Genomic DNA, 17,355 nt, shown 5'->3' with positions numbered 1-17,355 from the left:
TTTGTGTTATGTTACACTTCTTTCATATATATAAATCAAAGTGGCATATTTCTCCTTTGGTATAATGTCCTATATTAGTACATTTATTTATAAATAAATATTTGTTAGCTTTTGTTAATCATCACATAAACCCAAATAAAATCCAAATCACCATGTTGAATATAATGCAACTTGATGTATGCTATGTGGTAAAATAAATTCAAGGTGATGAGGTGAGATACTTGTGCAAGTCATGTAGGTTTAGTTAGATTACGATTAATGCAACACTTAGGGTTAGCTCCTACAAATATCACTCATCATCACATGGGGTTTTAAAAAAAATTTGTAGTTGGAATTTTTGGTGTGTGGATTTTTGGGTTGTTACATCATCGAAGAGCGACGACGCTCCCTGTTGCCTGAAACGGTGGAGATGCTGGCCTGCATAAAGGATTAGGAGTTGGGAGAGAGCAGATTACAACATACTGTTGAGAACCAAGAACTGGAGGACTCCTTCAAGAATCTGTACCTCGATGATGATGGAGATGGGGCTGCGGGTACTGCTGGTGCTGGTTCATCTGGGGCTGGGGCTGTTACATCTAGGACTAGGGCTGCTGGTAGTTAATCTGTTATCTCCATTTTGTATCTGTCATCTGTGACTGTCAAGTGTGACTTGGGACCTTTGAACAATGATGGAAGAGTTATTAAGAGCTGTGCTGCACTTTTTGTCCCTTTCTATGGTTTCTCACAAGGGTGAGTTTTACCTAGAAAGGTTTTTAATGAGGCAGCATTGCACAAACAGCTCATTTATCTTATCTCTTCTTTTGTTTTGTTGGCTTGGATTTGGTCATTTGGAGTTTGCTAAGTTCTTGACTTAGAAGTTAGAATCTGTGTGCGATCACTGATCAGTTTGTGGCCGAGTGTTGGTCTGTTGTTGAGAATGAGAAGAATTTTGGAGTTTGCTCAGTTCTTGACTTAGAAATTAGAATCAGAGAAGAATTTCTGAACAGTTTGACAATTTGTGAATCTATGATCAGTTTGACAGTTTATGATTTAGAAGTTCTTGACTTGTGAGTTGAGATTTTAAAATTTAAATGAATGAATCTGTGCTAACTGTTGGATGAGAAGAATTTTGGGATGACTTACGATCATCTGGCTTTGGGCCGACCCGGCCCGCAGTTCTGCCCGTACTTCCCGGGCCAGCACGGCACGAATTTTGGCCCGTAGGGCCGCGCTTGGGCCGAAGGCCGGGCACAACGCCTATAGGGGCACACCACAGGAGGCACGACGTGCCGTGCTTGGCCCGGGCCCGTGCCAGGCCGTGCCGGGCTGGCCCGTTGCCCAGCTATAGTTGTGGGAGCGCACACAGGCCCCGACGCAGCTCGTCCTCACCGTCCGTCGTGGCTAGACCGCGGCGTGTGGCGGCTCACTGGGCATAGTGGATTGGCCTGCCCCTCTATGCCGTTCCGACACCGGCACTCGCTGGCCCGCCCCGGAGTTGTATTTTTTTAGCCCAAGAATAATATTTTTTTCTCACAGCAAATCAACCAACAATACTTTTAACCATGACTTATTTTCTCTCATAACAAATCAGTCAACCGTATTTTCAGCTATAACAGCTATCGTGCATGGTCAACGTCCATAGCAGCGAGCACACCAGAGTCAACGGTTTCATCATTGCCTTGCAACTATTTCGTAACATAGGGCGGGCACCCTGCAAGGCCGCGCTTGCTTTTCTAGCAGTACAATATACTAATATGAATATGCATATGAGGAATAGGAGAAGTGCACAAAAATATATGAACGTTGAGGTGAATGACCTGTGCTGTGCGAGAGTAAATCGGTGACACGAACGTAACGGAACGGAACGGAACCAAACCCTGCACATCACGTTTGTTCGGAAACTTATCTGAGCGAACTTCCCCCGTCCGCCTCGTCATCGGCTCGACTCGACTCGACTCGACTCGAGTCTCCCCGTTTTCTCCGGCAACTCCTCGAAACCTCGCGAGAAGAGAGACGAGAGAGCACTTGCTGCCTGTTCGCCGATTTCGCCCCAAATCTGCTGTGGGGGCTCGAGCCGATCGAAGCGTCATCGGCGGCAGCGGCAATGGCGGGGCTGTCGCTGCGGTGCGGCGACTGCGGCGCGCAGCTGCGGAGCGTCGAGGAGGCGCAGGCGCACGCCGAGGCCACCAACCACGCCAACTTCGTCGAGTCCACCGAGGCCGTCCTCAACCTTGTCTGCTCCGACTGCGGCAAGCCATGCCGCTCCCAGACCGTAAGATCCCACCCGTCCCTTCCCCTCTCTTCCTCTCCCCGAATTTCCCGTCGGGTTTTGGTGCCTCGTCCCTCGTAGATTCAATCCGGTGCGCGTGGCGGGACTCTCGGTCCGATTCCGATCGCGTATGGGCTCGATGATGCTTACTGATTTCGCGGGTTGTGCGCAGGAGGTGGACCTGCACACCAAGCGCACGGGCCACACCGAATTCGCGGACAAGACCGCGGAGGCGGCCAAACCCATCGATCTCGAGGCGCCGCTTAAGCCGGCCTCCGAGGATGCCATGGACGTCGATGCCTCGGCCTCGGCGAGCGGGGAGCCACAAGGTTGGTTTTTGTTTCCATTGTCTCAGCCTCATGAGCGTTGATGACGTTACTTACTGACTAACTGTGTGCTGTATTATGGTTGTGGCAGAGATGGTTGTCCCGGAGGTGAACAAGGAGATGCTTACGGACCTTGAGGGCATGGGTTTCTCGACAGCGCGCTCCACTAGGGCGCTTCATTTCTCTGGTATGTTTATTAGTGATGTTGTCGGTTTCTCTTGCTTTTGAGTGCTTCAAACCAGAAAGTATTACACTTGTGATTTTATAGCCTTGGTCAGTAATTTTTTCAACATATATAAGAAGCATGGATATGTGTACTCCATGAAGAATCACCCAAGATGGCCTATTTTATTTAGTGGATTATCCTTTGCAAAGTTAACCAATGATACTGTCCTTTAGACAAGATTTAGGATGATGAAACAGCAGCGGTCTAAGGATCTGCTTAGGCTATTTACCTCATATGATAGTCAGGATATGTTTCTCACACTTGGAGGCATAAATAAAAAAAACCATTTCCGTTAAGAATATCTGACATATTCTTTCTCCAACTTGGATTTATAAGGTTTTGTACCAAACTGCCATTCTAGACATGCTACTTGTAAGTCAAAACTTTATTTTTTTTCTCGAAAAAAGTCAAGACTTCAGATATCTGACTTAAAGTTCTGTCATGAGATGAATGAGGGGGCTAAATTGGAAGTACATTCTTTTGTCACTAAGATACCGTAGACATGACTAGGGGTTCCTGTTGGGTTTCAACTCTAGCCTACCCCAACTTGCTTGGGACTGAAAGGCTTTGTTGTTGTTGTTGTTGTTGTTGTAAGATATCTTAGACATGCTACTTGTAGGTCAAGACTTTAGATATCTGACTTAAATTCTAACATGAGATGAATGAGGGGGCTAAATTGGAAGTATATGGTTCATGATGGAATTATTTGCTAGGATGAATTCCATCCATTTCTATGCGTCAATGCTTATGAACTGAATTTGTAATGACTGACCAAAAGAAATGCATGTATGCTGATATGTCTGTTATGCTTTTGACAACTCATGTTAAAGTTGATCCATCGTCTGAATATGCCAATGTGTTGCCGACTATTTGGTGCTTCTATTGATATTACCTCGTCTAATTGTAACACAAAACTACAATGAAAATTCGTCCTTTGGTGACCCGTTTGCTTTTACTATAGGTAATAGCACCATTGAAGGTGCTATTAACTGGCTTTCTGAGCACCAGGAGGACGCAGATATTGATGAGATGCCTCTGGTATGATGATATTCTTCTTTCACTTGATTTTCAGAATTTAGTGGTTTGTTCCTTTGATACTCTGGTGGCGCTTATCTGATCCCCTATTTAAAAAGTAGGACGGTCTTGAATCTTGATGTAACAATATATGTCTCGCTAGTAAGTTCTTCTGAAGAACTTGTTTCAACAACCTTTTTAAGTTTTCATTGTAGTACATGTGCCTATCACAATTTTTAATCTTTGTGTTATATTCTTCAAATGAACGGCCGGCCTGGTGCAAGCGGTAGAGTCTTACCGCCTGTGACCGGAAGGTCCCGGGTTCGAGTCGCGGTCTCCTCGCATTGCACAGGCGAGGGTAAGGCTTGCCACTGACACCCTTCCCTAGACCCCGCACAGAGCGGGAGCTCTCTGCACTGGGTACGCCCTTTTTTTTTTTGTTATATTCTTCAGATCTCTGCAAGCAACTATTTTGATCCATATTGAGGATATTGTGCTGGCATATTTATTGTGCTTCACATGTTCCAAATGCGTCATTTTTAATGTTCTTCACATGTTCCAAGAAATGACAGCAACATATGATCATATCGCATTTTTTTTAATAAAATATCCAGTTGGAAGCTGGCATGAAGTACATATTGTTGTTTGAACTAGGCAACTAGTTTATGCCACATTGCATTGCCAAAGTTTGGCCATTTATACTTTGCTTCCACATGCATGATTAGGATGAACATTGACAATGCAAATATTCCACTGCCACTGAGCTTTCACAGTAGGTTTCATGTGTTCCACAAATCTTTGGCTAGTTATTCTCAGTGGGGCATATTAGATATTGTTTCTATGTTATACCAATACTTCATCAAGAAAATACTCCTCTCCAACGTCTACAAGTTACCTTCTTTCACCTCTTAGGTACCATCTAATTCAAAAACGGAGGCTAACAAGCCCAGCTTGACTCCTGAGGAAATGAAGATTAAAGCACAGGAGCTAAGGTGCTTTTATGAACCTTTCTTATGTATACTGTGGGCTGATAGTTAAATAGTTGCTCTAAAAATGCCTTTTTTTTTTAAATATTGCTAGTTTTTAATTAGTTCACTAGCATTTGAATATTTTATTTTATGTGGTTGGTGTGTTCCAGCTATCTGATACACCCTTTTGGTCTTCTGTATAGCTGTTGAACAGTAAGAAATAATTCATTTTATTTCATTTGAGAACATAACCAATATATTCGTGTTGGTAAACAAATCATTTTTTTACTTGTGTATAATGATGACATAGAACTCCGCCTATGTTGTCTCAACATAGCAGGTCCCAAGCCCTGGTAAAGGAGGAGGGTTGTGATAGGCGTGACGATCCAATGTTAAACCTAGCCATTCTAATGGAGATGAAACCCGAAAGAAAACCGTTGGGGCGTAACCCTCTTAGCGACGCGCCATATCGGAACCCGGGTATGGTGTTAAATGAGCAAGGGCCGGGTCGTCACCCCCGTGACGCGCTGTGTCGCGATCTGGGCACGGTGTCAAGTGAGCAAGGATCGGGTCGTCGCATCCTTAGTGGCGCGCTACATCGGCGTCCGAGTGTAGTGAAAAATGAGCAAGGGTCTTCACATCTGAGTCGACGGGTGCGAAGGGTAAGGATGCTAGTCAAACCAACTATGATCCGTTTAAGTAGTTGGAATGTAGGGTCGCTTACATGTAAGTTAAGAGAATTAGTTGATACCGCGACTAGGAGACGTGTAAATATATTATGCGTTCAAAAGACTAAATGGAAGGGTCAGAAGACGAAGGAGGTGGACAATACAGATTTCAAGCTTTGGTACACAGGGACAGTCGCGAATAGAAATGGAGTAGGAGTTTTGATTGATAAGAGCCTCAAAAATAGTGTGGTGAGAGTGAGAAGGCAAGGATATATGATTATCTTAGTCAAGCTTGTCATTGGTGATATGGTCTTGAACGTAATTAGTGCATATGCCCCCCCAAGTAGGCCTCGACGAGAGTACTAAGAGACAGTTCTGGGAAGACTTAGATGGCCTGATTAGAGCTGTACCTAGTAGTGAGAAGCTTTTTATAGGAGGAGATCTTAATGGGCATGTATGTACTACAAGGACAGGTTTCGAGGCAGTTCATGGAGGTTTTGGATATGGTAGTAGGAATCAGGAGGGAGAGGAAATTCTGGACTTTGCGGTAGCTTTTGACCTGATGATAGCCAACACTTTCTTTAGAAAGAGAGAATCTCATCTAGTGACCTTCAGTAGCGGACTACACTGTAGCTAGATTGACTTTGTCCTCGCAAGAAGAAAGGACAAACGAGCATGCTTGGGTTGCAAGGTGATACCAGGGGAGTGTGTTGTTTCTCAATATAAGCTTTTGGCGGCAGACTTTCGTTTTCAGGTGCGTGCCCGTAGGGATAAACAAGCTAAGATTGAAAGAACAAAGTGGTGGAAACTGAAAGGGGAGACGTCAGAGGTATTCAGGGAAAGGGTTATTAAAGAGGGCTTTTGGAAGGAAGAAGAGGACATAAACAACATGTGGGAGAAGATGGCAACTAACATTCGGAAGGTGGCCTCAGAGGTGTGTGGAGTAACCAAAGGAAGTGGAGGCGAGGCTAAAGATAATTGGTGGTGGAACGAGGAAGTCCAAAGGGCTATTAAGGAGAAGAAAGAATGTTATAGACGCTTATACCATGACAGGAGTGTGGACAACATAGAGAAGTATAAGGTGGCAAAGAAGACTGCAAAGCGAGCTGTAAGTGTGGCAAAGGGTATTGCGTACGAGGATCTTTACCAACATTTGGTTACGAAGGAAGGAGAGAAGGATATTTATAGGATTGCAATGGTTCGTGAGAGAGAGACAAGGGACTTCAACCAAGTTAAGTGCATTAAGGATGAAAGGGAACATCTCTTGGTGAAGGAGGATGAGATCCGACATCGATGGCAAGAGTATTTTGACAAATTGTTCAATAGTGAGAATACGGACACAACCTTTCAGTTGGATGACTCTTTTGATGACATCCATATGCGCTTTGTGCGGAGAATTCAAGAATCTGAGGTCAGAGAGGCGTTGAAAAGGATGAAAGGAGGTAAGACGATGGGACCGGATGGTATCCCAATCGAGGTGTGGAGATGCCTCGGGGACATAGCTATAGTATGGCTAACCAAACTGTTCAACCATATTTTTCGATCGAACAAGATGCCTGACGAGTGGAGAAGTATATTGGTACCGATCTATAAGAATAAAGGGTATATTCAAAGTTGTACTAATTACCGAGGAATTAAGTTGATGAGCCATACTATGAAGCTATGGGAGAGGGTTATCGAGCATCGCTCGAGAGCAATAACGCGGGTCTCTATGAACCAATTTGGTTTCATGCTCGGACGGTCAACCATGGAAGCCATTTTCTTAATAAGACAAGTTATGGAGCGGTATAGGGAGAAGAAGGACCTACACATGGTTTTTATTGACTTGGAGAAGGTTTATGATAAAATACCAAAGGAATGTTATGTGGTGGGCTTTGGACAAACATAAAGTCTCAACGAAGTACGTCGGGCTCATTAAGGACATGTACAATAATGTTGTGATTAGTGTTCGAACAAGTGATGGAGACACGGATGACTTCACGATTAGGATATGACTACATCAAGGGTCAGCTTTGAGCTCTTATCTATTTGCCTTAGTGATGGATGAGGTCACAAGGGACATACAAGGGGACATCCCTTGGTGTATGCTTTTCGCGGACGATGTAGTGCTAGTTGATGAAAGTCGGACAGGAATGAATCAGAAACTGGAGTTATGGCGGGAGACTTTGGAGTCCAAAGGTTTTAGACTCAGTAGAACTAAAACTGAGTATATGAGATGTGACTTCGACACTACTACTCGGGAGGAGGAAGATATTAGTTTGGAAGATCAAGTAGTGCCTATGAAGAATACCTTTCGATATTTAGGATCAATGCTACAGAGAGACGGGGATATTGATGAAGATGTTAGCCATAGAATCAAAGCAGGGTGGATGAAGTGGCGCCAAGCATCTGGTGTCCTATGTGACAAAAGGGTACCACAGAAGCTAAAAGACAAGTTTTATAGGACGGCGATTAGACCTGCTATATTGTATGGTGCAGAATATTGGCCTACGAAAAGACGACATGTTCAACAGATAAGTGTTGCGGAAATGCGTATGTTGCGTTGGATTTGCGGTCATACAAGAAGGGATCGAGTTCGGAATGATGATATACGTGATAGGATTAGGGGTAGCACCAATTGAAGAAAAGCTTGTCCAACACCGGTTGAGATGGTTTGGACATGTCCAACGGAGACCTCTAAAGGCACCGGTGCGTAGTGGAATCCTAAGCCAGGATAATAACTTGAAGAGAGGCAGAGGAAGACCGAAGTTGACTTGGGTAGAGGCAATAAAAGGAGACTTGAAAGGATGGAATATATCCAAAGACTTAGCCTTAGATAGGAGTGCTTGGAAAACAGCTATTCACGTGCCTGAACCTTGATTGCTTCTGCTGGGTTTCAACTCTAGCCTATCTCAACTTGTTTGGGACTTAAAGGCTTTGTTGTTGTTGTTGTATAATGATGACATAGAAGGGCAGACCTGGTGCAGTGGTGAGAGCTGTCTCACTGAGTCACCAGGTCGTGGGTTCGAAGCAGCCTCTCCGTAGATTTTGCGGGGGAAGGCTTGCCACGGTTTTTCCCTTCCCCAGACCCCACTCATGTGGGAGCCTCCGGCACTGGGTCTGCCCTTTTTTTTTGTATAATGATGACATTTGCTCCAAATTAGTGGTGGTTTTGTTGCATTATGACCCTGCTGAAGGGTTCTTAAGTGTGCCTTTTTGCATTGCTTGGATGATAGAAGACCCTGATATAAGTTACACATGGAACCCATAAAGTTTTAGTTACAGATAATACTGGGAAAATCATATTTCCTTAAAAGCAAACTCAGCTTTTTTTAACACTGCTATTAAAAGAAACTTTTTTTTAATGTTTGCTCCTAGTTGTAGATTTAGGAAGTCAAGAATGGTTAGGCAGACCATATGATTTGACCATGGTTTTCAGTTTTTCACTTTCTATAACTGTCTATTCTTTGGTGAATGTGGAATATTTTTCCTTGGAGACATCTTATACTGAAATTTTCCCCATCCATTTGTAGGGAGCGTGCTCGTAAGAAGAAAGAGGAAGAAGAGAGAAGAATGGAAAGAGAAAGGGAGAAGGTATCGTCTTAACTCTCCTTTTTACCTTCACTGCTACTTGGGTGCCCGTCTGTTGCACTGGTTCTCTGATAAAATTGAGACTGTTTACATTGATCGTGGTTGATGGATATTATTAAAGTGCCCTGAGAAAAATGAACTACCCCCTATTGTGCTTGAGTCTTGACCCCTTGGGCTTCTCTTAGTATCCCTGGTCAAACCTTGAGGGCTCTGTTGAGCTGTACCCTCTCCGTTCACATATATAAGTGGTCTTAGGATCGTCCTGGGTCCAACTTTTTTTTTTTACCATCAATAGTATAAAGAGTATTGCAACATAAGGCTGATGCTACATTGCTACTAGATTTATCATGAAAAGAAATTTAATAACGTATAATTTTTATATTTAAAATTATATTTTCCAAAGTAATTATAGGTCAAAGTTTCACCTTGTAGACCATCTTGATGTCCTAGACTACTTATATTTGTGATATGGATCGACCTTGTAGCAGATCATTTATTTATTGAGTTGTTGAAACATGCTGTAACCTGAATGATACAAATGAACAGAAAGACATTTGGACATTTTTAACATTTTCCAGGAAAGAATACGAATCGGAAAAGAACTTCTTGAAGCCAAAAGAATTGAGGAACAAAATGAAAGGAAACGGTTGGTCTTCTTTCCTTCTCTGTGATTTGTTTCTTTCCCTTTTGCTTCTGTTTGATTTACTGTATTCATTCCCTGATGACTAATTTCTTTTCCACCATTTGAAGCATGATAGAACTGCGAAGACTCGAGAAAGAGGAGGAGAAAAGAGCTAGAGAAAAAATCCGCCAGAAATTAGAAGAAGATAAGGTTTCTAGTTTCTCTGCTTTATCATGAAGAATCTTTCTTGCTTCATCATTCAATTTTTAACTGATGTAGAAAATACTAGTAATTGGGCCTTAAAATGTTTTCTTGGGTTCTCAGGCTGAAAGGAGAAGGAAACTAGGATTGCCACCAGAAGACCCAGCAGCTGCCAAACCAAGTGCACCACCTCCTGTTGAAGAGAAGAAGGTATTTTATTTTGAATCTGGATTCTCCTTTACTGTGATGGCTAATAGTTTAAACATCATTTTGTTCCATTTTTAAGCTCATGGTTTACCTGACCTATTGGACTGCTGAGATGAAAATCGTTAAGAGTACTATACTTCTTAGGAGAACTTATGTCATTTACTAGTCTACTAGGTTGATCTTAATTCATTTGTTTTTTATTTAACTCGCTGTGGTATATGAATATGCAGAGTGCATTACCTGTCAGGCCAGCTACAAAGGCCGAGAGGATGAGGGATTGCCTAAGAAATCTTAAGCAACAGAACAAGGTACAATGTGTAGTTGGTCCCTTGAGATCCACTTATTCTTTTTTTCTTTTAACACATTTGCCTTGGAAATCCATCCATTTGCTGTCATCTTTTGTTTTTCATTAGGTGTATGTATAAATAAATATGACTGGATGTAAAAACTGGACATGCTATTTTTTAAGGTTGAACTAATAAGTTGTGACAAGATGTAAGCTTTGTAGGTACACTGTGCCTTTAACTGTAAGTAGGCAACCAGATCGTAAACCTGTGCTAGATGATCAAATTAGTCTTCCAAACATGGTGCTTATATAAGAAAAAATATAACAAGACTAGAGGTGTGATGCTGCACATGACCTAGTACATATAGGATGGACTGCACAGTTTCTCAAATACTAAAGAGGACTGAAGAGAATTAGGCTTCACAGACTTGGAATTGTTTAATTGTAGTTCTTTGCTATTTATTTTGATGCTTAATATGAACTTCCAAGCATAACATTATGAAAAAATGTAGGGGCCAATTTCATGATGTTCCACCATTGACGTTGAAATTTATGTAACCACACACCCATTTTTGTGACAGGATGATGATGCCAAAGTGAAGAGGGCATTTCAAACACTCCTTACTTACATTGGAAACGTTGCTAAAAATCCTGATGAGGAGAAATTTAGAAAGATCAGGCTCACCAATGCTACATTTCAGGTAAAAAAAAAAGTTCTTGAAATTTGGGGGAGTGCTTGCTTTGCTGTTGACCTTGTTAAAGAATAATGAGATCGATAACATGTTTGTTTATTCACCCCACCTTGCAGGAGAGGGTTGGAAATCTGCATGGGGGCATAGAGTTCCTGGAGCTCTGTGGATTTGATAAACTTGAAGGCAACGAGTTCTTGTTTTTGGCAAGGGAAAAGGTGGACAAGGCTATCCTGAACACAGCTGGAGCGGAGCTGAATTCTGCCATCACCAATCCTTTCTTCGGAGTCCTTTGAACCGTAAAAAAAACTACAATGTATACTAAAACCGCTTGGTTTCTCCTTTGCATGACCTCAATTGTGTCTACTTGGCGCCAACTGTAGATTTCAAGTCTGTGGTCAGTCAGATTTCATGAATTATCAGATCGAGTTCACATACTACTTCCGTACATTACTGAGAATCTTTGAAGCAACTTCCTGTGCATATGTTTTATATCCCGGCGACTGGGATCTTTCAGATTTCATCGCTTCGATGACCTGTGACCTCCATGCATTTTACAATGCTCTGTAGCATCAAAAACAAGTGCAGATGTACTTTGATGCTTGCATTTTACAACGATCGCTTCATCAGATCATCATTAATTATATAGACTATATAGTATCATCTGATGAAGAAGAGGAAGTTGCTGGCAAATCCCAGTCATTCATCATCTTTAATCATCAGAGCTGGACCTGGCGGCCGTGAATCCAGCTGAATGGCGCGAACTCCGGGTCCTTGGCCTTGGCGTGCGCCCTCTCCTCCAGCCTCCTGAACCGTGGCCCCAGCTCGCAGACGAACTCCTGCGCGCGGCGGCCTTCAGAGGACAGCCCCGTGAGTTCCTGGACGTCCCAGCGGCGGACCAGGAACTCGAGGATGTCGGCGTAGTCCCTGGCCGTGTAGACCCCCAGGCGCTGCGCGACGGCGCTGAAGCGCGCGAACAGCGCGTCGTCCTGGCCGTCGTACATGAGGTGCGCGGGCATGGCCACCTTCTTCCTCATGGTGTCGGCGAAGGCGCGCACCGTGTAGTCCGGGTCCACCTCGAACAGCTTGCCGACGATCCGCTCGTACGCCGACTCGTGCCGCTTCTCGTCGGCGGCGATGGTGCCGCAGATCTGCGCCAGCTTGGTGTCGCCGTACCGCCTGGCGTGGCGCGCCGTGTTGCCGTGGGAGATGAAGGTGGCGCGCTCCTGGAACGACGTGTAGACGAAGCCCATGTACGGGTTCGTCTCCGTCTTGGGGTCCATCCCTGAGGCGATGAGGTACTGGATGGTCTTCTCGATCTGCCTCATGTCCACCCTCCCCGTGAGGAAGAGGTACTTGTTCATGAGGTCGCCGTGCCTGTTCTCCTCGGCGGCCCAGGCCCTGGTCCACACCGCCCAGCTGGTGGGGCTGGCGCCGGTCTCGTCGCGGACGCCGCCGTCCAGGGTGTTGAGGATGGTCTGGTACGTCGGCAGCGCCTCCTCGGTGACCATGTCGCCCACGAAGCAGACGAAGTAGTCGTCGGGGATCTCCCGGGCGCGCTCCCGCAGCTCCCGGACCTCGTCGGCGAAGGACTCGGAGGCGGCGTCCGGCAGGTAGTCCTGCGGTTGCCACGACCTCTCCACGGGCTTGAGGAGCACCAGGATGTTGTCCGCCGCCCACGAGTCGAGCGACTCGAAGATCTCCCGCTTCTGCGGCGGCAGCGAGTGCGCCACGGGCCCGTGCACCTCGCGAGTAGGGGCGAACGGCTTCCTGCTCGGAGCTCTCACCCTCCATTCATCATCGCAAGATTAGTAAACTAGACAGCGGCCGGCACAAAAGGAAATTGAATTGAGACATGCATGGGAACCCTTGTTAATCCATCTCTAGCTAGGAGTCACATTTCTGAATCACTGAAAATTTTGGAGCCATCAGACCTGTAACAAATAACAATCATCTAACACGTCTCTAAGAATCCATCTCTCACACAAATTCCTACTACGCTCCTACTTGTTTTGTTCGTTCGTTCTTCTTCTTCTTCCTCCTTGAGATGATTTGGATAGGTGATTTTTTTATTGATTACTATTAGGTGTGGCTGATGAGTGATGAGTATATTACTCTCCAGGTGGCTGGTGCTTTTTAGGGTGCTGCTGGTAAGTACTGTAAGCATCACATTCACACCTACGGCGTGAACAAACTGAGTGTACACCAATAAACAGACAGGCTATACTAGTATCCAATACCAAATAAATCAGGTGAAAATACTTCCTGATCCTGTCACAAATACTGAATCTGTCTAGAAATGCCTTAATTATATGTCAAACAAACATTTTTATGTTTGACTATGAGTACCGTACCTACAATATTACTCTGCAGCTTCACGACACAAAACACGCGGGAGAACGAAGAAATTGAAATCCCTGGCAAGAACAAGATTCAGAGCAGGAGAAGGCAGAGCTCACTGGGCTGCGGAAGCCATGGCCACCACCGAGGAGAAGGCTCTCCTCCTGCTCATTGGGCAAGGAGGCGTCGCCGCCGCCGGGCAACCGAAGGCGCCGCAGGAAGGGAACGCCGCCGCCGCCATCGGAGACATGCCCGCCGCCACTTTTAATCTCCGCGATGCTCTAGCTAGCTGGCTACACTACAGGTGAGAGTGAGGCTAGGCTCTCGGCGAACAATGAGCGATCGGCAATGCGGTACTAGCTAGCTAACTAGCCGGGCAGTATAAGCGTGGCGCGTGTCTGCAGGTGCTTGCGAAGCTCAAACTAGTCACCATCGCATGAAGAATGCATGATGCATGCTGCTGCATGCTGTCGTGTCCGGGTACCCTTTTGTCCGGCTCCGGGGAGAAAGAACGAACAAAAGGATTTGTTAACTTGCTTCTGTTTACATCCACACCCATATACCGTCGTTCCTATACTGGACACCGAAAGCGTCTAAATCTTGCATAAATACATCAGCGAGCTAGTTAGAGGAAACATCACTCAGATACGTTCTTGGAGAAGATTCAGGGTGAAACAGCAACTGTCTAAGAATCTGACTTACATTACACGTATCCCGAATTTATATATATTGGCTATTATATGGTACTCTAAATGCAGATTCGAAATACATAAATATACAGTACCATATCGTCTCACGTCTTCGACAGCGAGACGCTAGTGGTGCCAGCTCAGTTCTTCGGAGGTGTGTTCATAGAAGTGTGCGTACGTGTTGTGGCCGTTTGCATTGTACCGACGTACAGGACAATCCAACTGTACGAAATAAAACCAGCATTCTGAGGACCGGATTTGAGTCAGTATGCACTGCAAAAGGCTGGGATATATATAGATCCGGCATTACTACATCTACTGTTATTCCAGGCCCAGATATTAGCATCATTTACAGGCCTGATACAAGTAAACGTGGGCGCACATTCTGCATCATGAGACATGAATCAAGACTTGAAATCAATCAAGACAGATTAAATCCAACGGAGCGGTCACAAGTAGGAATGTACTTGACCAGCTCATCTATTCTCAAATGAAGGCTCTACAAGTAGCCGCTGGCACAGTTTTCTTCTGCTCCAGAATCCCAATCCTGCATCTCATTAATGAAATTTGACCCCGGGCCATACTTTCAGCTGCTAATAAGAAAAGGTAACAGATTAATCATGTCCAACAACATAAACCTTTCTACTGAGCATCAATTGACAACACGGCGCTGTCATTATCATGTGAGTGCCAGCGAAAAAGATGAAATCAACTGAAGACCCAAACGGCCAGAGTTCAATACAGGTGAAATGAGAATACATCATGACGCTTCAGCAACTCAATGAACTGAAGCATAAATGTTCTATTCATTATTTGTCGATGCAACACGCAAACTAAAATTTCAAGCAAACAAGATTGCACATGAGACCAACCAAAGCCAGCCTCATCTGAAGTCTGAAATATGAAGGCAAGCAGGATCCATCCTGTGAGGATAGTAAAACTGCCACATCCCACGCATTCGAGGACATCATCAGGCTTTGATGGTCACGCTGCACAGGCAAGAACCTGATGGCTTCAGCTTCGATGTGCACCACTCAGACCCCATCGGAGCTGCAGGATCAAACATCAGCGTCTGATACCCGGGCTCTTCCTCCAGAGCGAAGAGCAGCAGCTTGTCCTCATGTACCCCGAAGGAAAAACGAGTGCTTGAGCTACCAGTAAGCGGCACGGGGGCCTTCTGCCAGGAGTTGTCAGTCGGGTTGAAGATTGCCAGAGACCTCTGGTTCTTCCATTCGATGCAGAAGAGCTTCTCGCCGAGGACTGCATGAGCAGTGACCATCACACAGCCGTTCTTGACCTGGTCCCAGGCATGGTTATTAGGATTGTACACATCAACAAAACGGGAGTTGCCAATTGTGAAGCTTGAACGGCCACCCATGACATAGAGCTTCCCTTCAAAGCTGCACCCGAAGCAGCCCCACCTTGGTCTGCGTAGGCCCTCAATCAATGTCCATTTAGTCTGTTCTAGGTCATAAACTTCAACGCTAGATAAACTCTCGCCATTTGGACCAAATCCACCAGCAACATATATCACCCCATTGACCTCTGCACAGGCGAAGTCACACCGAGCTACATTCATCTTAGCAAGCTCAGTCCACCTGGTGAACAAGAGCATAAATGAATCAGTCAAATAATTCAAAATATTCAGACCTTAATATGCATCTGAATAATACATTAGTATCAGAGTTAATGAGTTTTTCTTGAACGCATTCAGATTCTCAGTATGTTGGTTTATCATTTGAATTTTTGTGACATTAGTAAGATCACTTAGAAATGAACAGAATCTTCCATAGTATAATAAACTTATGAGAACCCAAGCATACCTGTTGAGGCAAGAATCATATTGATAAACCTCATCTGAAACAGTGTCTTTCCCATGGTCAGCAGCATAGCCCGCAATAACAAAGAGCTTCCCACCAATAACAACCACACCAAACCCAGCTTTGGTTAGTCCAGGCATTCGCGGAAGAGGGCTCTGCTTTTGCCCTGAACACTCTAAAATCTCCCAGTGAGACCCCTTTGCGCCAGCATCTGGAGTCAGGACATACACCCACTCCTCAAGTTTCCCAACCTCCTTCCTCACAGCTATGAGTTCCTTGCTCTCAAGAAAGGACATCCACCTCTTGGAAACTGCACCCATGACAGGAAAATGAGTACGAGGAACAAGGGCAAGACATATCTTTGCCAAGTCTTCAGGCAAGCCTGGTATTAGATCACAGTATGAATCGAATTCCTCCTGGGGCACAAGCCCTGAATAAAGTTTGGGTCTTGTAGGAGGCTTGAGCTGCATCCTAGCTTGGAAGCACGTCTGCGAATGAGCAAACTGATGTTGTGACGCAGCAAGCATTATGAGATGCAGCAGAAAGCACCTCAACGTTGGCCTCCTCTTGCAAGCCAATAAGAATAACGGCTTACTTAATAGACCCTTCTCTACTATAAATGACAATGGCTGAAAGGGAAGGATTCGTGGAATCCGTCGCCGATGGGAATGGTCAGGGACAAGGGTTTGAATGATGCCGAGATTAGGTTCTTCAACTTTGATGCCTCTGTTTTCGTTGCCCTTGCTGTATCAAATGCCATCCGATCGCACGAGACTGTGGAATGGATCTTCCTTGTAGAATCAGCAGTGCTCTCCTTATTGATGCGGTAGAAACAGTTTCCGCCCTTACACATGGCCCCAATATCTAGAGAAACAAATGAAACGTGCTGCTATGTTAGCTGGAAGAAAATCGTACTAGTTGCCAGGCATTTCCAGAGAGAGAAAAGGGAGGAGATGAATACCTATGTCCATATAAATTCGTATCAGAATTAGCCAGCAGTAGCATCCATTTCTCACGCCTGCAGTCATCAAAGAAACTTGACCGAGTTAACAACAGATTGACTCTAAGCTGGTGAACTTGATTTCATCAAGAAGCAGGTGGCGCCGCGCAGGGGCAGACCCAGCAAAGGACATGTGTGTACACATGTACGCCAGATAACTTTTGCAAAACAATCGAAGGTAGTAGGCATAATACATGCATATACACTTGTAACTGGATCAGATCCGAACACAGATACCCCTAAGCTAAGAATTGGGTGCTCGGTTCCGCACAGAAGGAAGGGAAGCCAAAGGGGCGGGCGTACCTGGTGGAGCTCGTCGCCGGCGAAGGGCCCCGAAGAAGACCTTGGCACCTGGCGTTGGGCAGCGACGGTTGGTCGGTCGCCCAGTCGTCGCCGAGATTGAGGGAGAGAGAGGGAGAGAACGCGCACGCTGGGCTGGTGGGGGTAATGGGGAAGAAGAGACAGGCCGGGGACCGTGCTG

At 45.2% G+C, this 17,355-nt stretch overlaps 3 protein-coding genes across 3 annotated transcripts; 1 reads left to right on the top strand and 2 right to left on the bottom strand.

Annotated features, from left to right (window-relative positions):
- The first annotated feature begins 1,908 nt into the window (after positions 1-1,908).
- LOC136477444 (uncharacterized) lies at positions 1,909-11,447 on the top strand. Its single transcript, XM_066475610.1, has 12 exons — positions 1,909-2,251; positions 2,421-2,577; positions 2,666-2,761; positions 3,762-3,838; positions 4,727-4,806; positions 8,963-9,023; positions 9,599-9,666; positions 9,771-9,852; positions 9,967-10,053; positions 10,281-10,358; positions 10,918-11,037; positions 11,145-11,447. The coding sequence occupies exons 1-12, from the start codon at positions 2,084-2,086 to the stop codon at positions 11,319-11,321; spliced, it is 1,251 nt and encodes a 416-aa protein (XP_066331707.1). The 5' UTR covers positions 1,909-2,083; the 3' UTR covers positions 11,322-11,447.
- Positions 11,448-11,631: 184 nt separating this feature from the next.
- Positions 11,632-14,616, bottom strand: LOC136477445 (stearoyl-[acyl-carrier-protein] 9-desaturase 5, chloroplastic-like). Its single transcript, XM_066475611.1, has 2 exons — positions 13,485-14,616; positions 11,632-12,813 (listed from the first exon to the last, which is right to left on the bottom strand). Exons 1-2 carry the CDS (start codon positions 13,613-13,615, stop codon positions 11,745-11,747), a joined length of 1,200 nt encoding a protein of 399 aa, XP_066331708.1. The 5' UTR covers positions 13,616-14,616; the 3' UTR covers positions 11,632-11,744.
- Positions 14,617-14,750: 134 nt separating this feature from the next.
- On the bottom strand, positions 14,751-16,543 carry LOC136477446 (F-box/kelch-repeat protein At1g67480-like). Its single transcript, XM_066475612.1, has 2 exons — positions 15,878-16,543; positions 14,751-15,652 (listed from the first exon to the last, which is right to left on the bottom strand). The coding sequence occupies exons 1-2, from the start codon at positions 16,399-16,401 to the stop codon at positions 15,025-15,027; spliced, it is 1,152 nt and encodes a 383-aa protein (XP_066331709.1). The 5' UTR covers positions 16,402-16,543; the 3' UTR covers positions 14,751-15,024.
- Positions 16,544-17,355: the final 812 nt, after the last annotated feature.

The sequence above is a fragment of the Miscanthus floridulus genome, chromosome 8 (assembly GCF_019320115.1).
Source record: "Miscanthus floridulus cultivar M001 chromosome 8, ASM1932011v1, whole genome shotgun sequence".
Lineage (NCBI taxonomy): Eukaryota > Viridiplantae > Streptophyta > Magnoliopsida > Poales > Poaceae > Miscanthus > Miscanthus floridulus.
Note: the sequence above shows the minus strand (reverse complement) of the source record. Positions and strands in the feature narration are given on the sequence as shown.

Bases quoted from the DNA above. Each gene is read 5' to 3' on its own strand.
- LOC136477445 (XM_066475611.1), bottom strand. From the start codon at position 13,615: ATGTCTCCGATGGCGGCGGCGGCGTTCCCTTCCTGCGGCGCCTTCGGT. The intron at 12,814-13,484 runs GTGAGCTCTGCC...TGATGAATGGAG, and splicing joins GCCATGGCTTCCGCAGCCCA to GGTGAGAGCTCCGAGCAGGA.
- LOC136477446 (XM_066475612.1), bottom strand. From the start codon at position 16,401: ATGCTTGCTGCGTCACAACATCAGTTTGCTCATTCGCAGACGTGCTTC. The intron at 15,653-15,877 runs GTATGCTTGGGT...CTTGTTCACCAG, and splicing joins TATGATTCTTGCCTCAACAG to GTGGACTGAGCTTGCTAAGA.
- LOC136477444 (XM_066475610.1), top strand. From the start codon at position 2,084: ATGGCGGGGCTGTCGCTGCGGTGCGGCGACTGCGGCGCGCAGCTGCGG. The intron at 2,762-3,761 runs GTATGTTTATTA...CTTTTACTATAG, and splicing joins TAGGGCGCTTCATTTCTCTG to GTAATAGCACCATTGAAGGT. The intron at 9,667-9,770 runs GTTGGTCTTCTT...CACCATTTGAAG, and splicing joins GAACAAAATGAAAGGAAACG to CATGATAGAACTGCGAAGAC.